Here is a 6,020-nt window from a genome sequence, read left to right on the forward strand (position 1 = left end):
CTGTTGTGCTCATCATGGTGGGACCGTGATGAGTTATTTTTTTCTTTTCTCATTTTCTATTTTCCAAAATGTGTTTCATGAACAAGTTCTGCTTTCACAGTAAAGAGGAAAAAAGCATTTGAGCATCTGTATCTACTGTCAGGAGAAATGATTCGGTTTTGCTGGAGGGAAAGAATGGGGGTGGGGGGTGGGAAGGAGACCTTGGAGAGAGCAGTTTCCTGAGAAAACAGGAGGTGAAGGGGAGGAGGAGAGGCAGGGCCTTGGGTACCATGGGTTTGCAGTGACACGAAACACAGAATTAGGATGGGAAGAGGTATTGTGATTAAGCCAGGAGGGCATCCCTGAATTGCACACCCCCAGTCCCACAGCACCCTTCTCTTCGGCCAGAGTCCCAGTGATCTCGGTGAGAATTACCTGTGACTCCATCCACTCACCTGGCGGCCGTCACCCTGAGCTGGAGAGGATGAAGTCGTCCATGGTGCCCTGCCTTATTGGGTACCTGGTGGTTCCAAGTGGCGCTGCTGTCTTGGGGCGCTGTGTGGTGGCTAAAAAGCTCCACGAAGGAGGCCTGAGTGATTTTGAGGGCTACAGCCTCGAAAACTGTAAGTAGCCCCTCTCAGCCCCACTCCTCACGTCTTTTCCCACTGCCCCCTGCCGAGGATTCCCCAGCTCTCCTCTGAGCCACACCCCTCCCGTTCCATCTTAGGGGTGTGCCTGACTTATTTTGAGAGCAAGTTCAACCCCACTGCTGCCTACGACAGCTTGCGCGGTGACTACACCGGCTACGGCTTCTTTCAGATCCGCAACCGTGACCGGTGTGATCACGGCAAGAACTGCTGCCACGTGTCCTGCTCTGGTAGATTCCTCCCTCCTTCCACCCTGGGGCCCGCGGGGGTGGCCGCATTGAGCTCAGAGGGCTGGCCAGCGCTTACAAGTTTGGAGCTGAGAGAAGGTGGGCCCGGCAAAGACAGGGCTGAACCAAATCCAGGATGGACCCCAGGGGGGCCAAGCAGAGCACTGCACTGCCAAAGGTCCGCGAGGAGAAGGGGCTGCGGTGAGTCAGCCTGGGACGCAGCGATGGAGACCCACGTGCAGGTGGGCAGAGGGGGAGGCAGGGAGGAGCCTGACGGGTGAGGGCAGAGGGCTCTGGCTGGGCCTGATATAGAAGACACTCTTCTTCAAGGGGAGCGGAGGCTGCCACTTTGACAGGCAGAGTGATCACCGGGAGAAGATGGGCTGTAATTTATGTCTCATAAGAAGGTTATATATGTTTATCTCCAGAATCCAATACAATTATCTGTAATAGAGGTGGTATTGAGTGCTGTGATGAAAATACGGTGGACTAGATATCTTGAAAAACCCTCCCACTAGATAAAATGTAAAAAAGTAAAAAAACAAAACCAAAAAACCCCCCATCTTTTAAAGTACCTAGCTGAACTGGCAAGAAAGTAAGAAATCCCTAGAGGCTAAAGAGAGGAGCAAGAATGCAGATAGGTAAGTGAAGACTGAAGCCGATGATGACCCTGGGGGTTTGAGGTCACTGTGTAGACAGGGTCTGAGCAAGTACGCAGGCACACTGGCAACGTCCAAAGAGACCTGAGAGCCCTGAGAGCTACCCTGTCAGCTGAAAGGGATGAGCTAGAAAACCCCAGAGGGAAGACACTCTAACGAAAGGGGTAAGACAGTCTTCCCTGGGAATTTGTAACCACAAGCCAACAGGACTCACAAGGCACCATCTAGAGGGGCTAGACCTTGTGCTAAGTACTGGGGGCAATTCAGAGGAATTGCATAGTTCTCCTGTCAGGCAGGGTGGGGAACAGAAAAAGCACAGGCTTTGAGGTCAGACAGAACCTTGGCTCTACCTCCACATAATCACTAGTTATGTGATTTGAGCCTCAGTTTTCTTATCTAGAAAATGGAGTTATGGGACTTCCCTGGTGGTGCAGTGGTTAAGAATCCGCCTGCCAATGCCGGGGACACGGGTTTGATCCCTGGTCCGGGAAGATCTCACATGCTATGGAGCAACTAAGCCCATGCGCCACAACTACTGAGCCTGTGCTCTGGAGCCCACGTGCCACAACTACTGAAGCCCGCGTGTCTATAGCCCATGCTCCACAACAAGAGAAGCCACCGCAACTAGAGAAAGCCTGCGTGAAAAAACGAAGACCCAACGCAACCAAAAATAAATAAATAAATAATAAAATTTTAAAAAGAAAATGGAGTTAATAATAGTACCTACCTGACAAGGCTTTTATTTTATTTTATTTGATCTTAGCAGCTTTTTTTTTAATAGAACCCCAAAACTGGAGCAAATGTCCATCAACAATTGAATGGATAAATAGATCACGGTATATTCTTATTTAGAGACTCTTTAAAAACCAAAGTGCATGAAGGAATGTTTTCCTAAATATTTTCCTTTTTTTTTCTAATCACACATTAATGGAAATGAATAAGTTACAGCTATAAGCAACAACATGGATAAATTTCACATAATGTTGAATAAAATAAGGTAGTCACACAGAGTACGTACTATATGAACCCACATATAAAGTTTAGACACAGGCAAAACTAATCCATGAGCTACAGGTCAGAATAGGGATGAGGTTTTGGGGGGGGAGGGGAGTGAGGGGTGCTCCCACAAGGCTTTTACAAGTTTTAAGTCCTGAACATGGTGTCTGGTGCTTGATGAACACAATTTTCCTTTATTTAAAGAATTTACAAGATAGTTGGGCATTAGGACTGATACACGTATGTATGCGTGCATACTATGCAGGTCAGTATGTTTGTATGCATGTATATAACAGATAAGTGCCGAATCAGAGTGACGTTTTATTCAGAAAAGGGGAGAGGGCACAGTGGGCTAGGTGGTCAGTGACAGACTTCTAAGGACTATACTTTTGGATGAGCAGATGCAGGTTGGGAGATGAGTGTGAACAAAGTCTGGGAAGAGGATCTGTGCATGACCCCCAAGCTGTGGGTATCGGTACCATCAGGGTTGGCACTGTCTTTGCCTCCTGCCCCTTGACATGTCTTGAATGGTGGGGTCGTGGAGGAAAGCAGTGGAAGTGGAAAGCCACGTTGGGCAAAGTTGGACAAAGCCAAGGATTGAGGTTCTGTTTTCCGGGCAACGAGGGGGCAATGAAATAATGTTTTAAGGAGAAGCAATCAGACTAGGTTATGGAAGGGGGGAGACTGTAGTGCGGGCAAGAAGGAGGGGGTCCCATGTGGGAGGTCTTGGTTCCACGGTCCAAGGAGGGAATGGAAGGATGGATGCATAGACATGTTGGTTCTTCAGGGGCACCTCTGGGCCCTCTCACATGCTGTTCCTTCTGCCTGGAACAGTTTTCCTTCTGTGATGTCCTCAACCCCTTTTCCTTACCTACTCCACTAGATGTCACTTGGCCCAATAACCCTTCCCTGACCCTAATTCAACTCTGAATTAGGTGTCCCCACTCAATGCTGCATTCCTCCATGGTTCCAGGTATCCTTTGTATTATAATTGACTATAATCTTTATCTACCCCCTTCCAGACTGTAGGCGTTATGAAGGCAGGGATGGATTTATTGTGTTTCTCATTCTATCTCCACTGCTTCTTCTATAGCCTAGCACAGGATATTCACTATACATATACATTTTTTTTGGCTGCATCGGGTCTTAGTTGTGGCACATGGGCTCTTTCTTGCAGTGCGCAGTCTTCTCTCTAGTTGTGGCGTGCGGGTTTTCTCTTCTCTAGTTGTGGCACGCGGGCTTAGTTGCCCCACGGCATGTGGGATCTTAGTTCCCCGATCAGGGATCAAACCCATGTCCCCTGCATTGGAAGGCAGATTCTTCACCATTGGACCACCAGGGAAGTCCCCATCATATACATTTTTAATGAAAATATCATTATAAGGATTATAAGAAAAAATCAATAGATTTAGTAAAAGATGACCACATCCTGCTACTTCCCAGTGTTGTCTGAGAAAAATACAGGGATAGATTTATTCTTGGAATCACATGGAAGCCTCTCTAACGTGAGCCCCTGGTAGCTTCCTTGACATCACTCTGACTTAGCTGCCAAGTGGTGACACGGCATCATTCCACTTCATTTTCTTCTTTCACACCTTCACTGAATCCAAATTTAAAGGAGACAATTGAATGTGCCAAGAAAATTGTAAAAGGAAAAAGAGGAATGGGAGCGTGGTAAGTAGCCTGTATTAATGACTTTCACCCACTCATCAAGTCCCACTGGTTTGGGACTGTACGTGTATAGCAACCAAGATTAAGATGAAAGATTCTAAAGAAATCAAGCCACGTTTCCCTCTATATCAGAACAGTCCCTGGCACAAAATACCCTATGTTAAGTTTTTGTTAAATAAATTATAAAATAGAATTGTCATGGCTTTATACTTAAATGTTGGTCCTTCTTGGAAATTATTTTGGTATTAAAAAGTGAGACAGGGCATCCACCTTCATATTTTTCAAACGGCTGGTCGGTGGTCTCAACACCCCTTATTCGTTAACCTATCTTTCTCACTAATTTAATAGATTGCATTTTAAAGTGGGAATCCTCTTGTTAATGTTAACTGTCTTCTGGGTGTTGGAAATATCTTTCATGCATAATCTTGACTTTCCAATTAATCTGGAAGCTTGGCTGACCCCTAGGGCAAGCACTAATGAGCTAAAACCATCTTCATTGTATGGCACTAAGTAGAGATGTGTTGGGCCAGTCTGATCAAGGTCTCTTACATGCTCAGGATTTCCAGTGAAGTGAGCTCTCATTAAGCTAATAAGCCGCCATGGCTTTTCCAAAGCTCAGATCAGGCTGCTCTGTGGAACTTGGGGCGGACAGGAAGGGAGAAGACCCAGGCTCCCCCCACTCGCCTCCCCGCGGAGTCCCTTCTGCAGTGCCTGCCAGGGGCTATGGAGGGCACTGCAATTTCTGAAAATACGTCTGTGTGTGTTTTCCCTGCTGCTCTGTAGCTATGAGGGGCCAGGGGGTCACCGCCCCTTCTCCAACTGTGTGACCCCCTACCCTGGAAGACTCATGAAGCTTCATGCCCGGTCGAGGGATGGGACGAACTGATGTCTAATGGCCTGCAGTGGCCTGGTGACTCCCACCACTTCTAGGATGGGAGAGGAGGACCTGGGGTCTGGATTCTGGCCAAGGGGCTGGGAATAGGAGGGTCATGTTTGGGGGACCAGGAGAAAAGGTTAGAGAAACTCAGTCCAGCTGACCTTGGTTGAGGAGCTGGAAGGAATTTTGGAAGGTGAGGGGTGAAGCAGGTGCATGGAAAGGTAACAAGAGGCCGCGGCTGTGGGACAAGTGTTCCAGTTTCAGGACTAGGATCTGCCCAGTACTCACCATACATGTCACAGAGCTTCTCTGATGCTCACTTCAGAGAAGCTACAAATGCTTTGCAGGGTTGGAGAAGGATTTCGCAGTTCACAGCTCAGCCTCTCCATCTTGCAGTGTGGGGTTTACGGGAAGGGGAGATGTCGTGAGCAGGATGGAGGAAGCACCAGCTCTCATGCCAGCGGGTGGTGGAGCCAGCCAGCGAGAGAGACATACTTGGGATGCAAGAAAGCTTTCAGAACTGGGCCCACTCACATGCTCCAGGGGCCAGGCAGTGGGTTTAAATTGGCCAGCGGGGGCTGAGCTCCCTGGAGATGCCAAGCTGTGAGTATGGGGAGCCCCCTCCGGTTCTCTCTCCCTGGCCTTCCTCCCCGCAGGACCTCCTGGACCCTCAACTGCCAGGACTCTGACACTCTGGAGCGGTGGTTGGACGGATGCAAGCCGTAGCTACTGGGAAGCCCTCGCTGCACTTGCCCCTGGCATCTTCCTACTGAAGATGCTCTCCTGTTCACTGCCTTCACTCATCCCGTTGATTATCTCACCGCTTGATGGCTCCAGGTGGAAAAGGGCAAAATTTGCTTCATCCAGGGACGCAGGATGCAGAATAAACCACTAGTTATTCAACCTGGTTCAAAGGGCTCCACTTGTCCTACTATACTGTTATTGTTACGATGAAAATCATTAC

At 48.4% G+C, this 6,020-nt stretch overlaps 1 protein-coding gene across 1 annotated transcript; it reads left to right on the forward strand.

Moving 5' to 3' along the window:
* The first annotated feature begins 273 nt into the window (after positions 1 to 273).
* LYZL4 (lysozyme like 4) lies at positions 274 to 5,782 on the forward strand. The gene is made up of 4 exons (XM_067755761.1): positions 274 to 602; positions 707 to 856; positions 4,104 to 4,182; positions 5,713 to 5,782. Exons 1-4 carry the CDS (start codon positions 464 to 466, stop codon positions 5,780 to 5,782), a joined length of 438 nt encoding a protein of 145 aa, XP_067611862.1. The 5' UTR covers positions 274 to 463.
* Positions 5,783 to 6,020: the final 238 nt, after the last annotated feature.

Source organism: Pseudorca crassidens, chromosome 10 (assembly GCF_039906515.1).
Source record: "Pseudorca crassidens isolate mPseCra1 chromosome 10, mPseCra1.hap1, whole genome shotgun sequence".
Classification (NCBI taxonomy): Eukaryota; Metazoa; Chordata; class Mammalia; order Artiodactyla; family Delphinidae; genus Pseudorca; species Pseudorca crassidens.

Bases quoted from the DNA above. Each gene is read 5' to 3' on its own strand.
- LYZL4 (XM_067755761.1), top strand. From the start codon at position 464: ATGAAGTCGTCCATGGTGCCCTGCCTTATTGGGTACCTGGTGGTTCCA. The intron at 857-4,103 runs GTAGATTCCTCC...CTTCTTTCACAC, and splicing joins CTGCCACGTGTCCTGCTCTG to CTTCACTGAATCCAAATTTA. The intron at 4,183-5,712 runs GTAAGTAGCCTG...TCCTCCCCGCAG, and splicing joins AAAAGAGGAATGGGAGCGTG to GACCTCCTGGACCCTCAACT.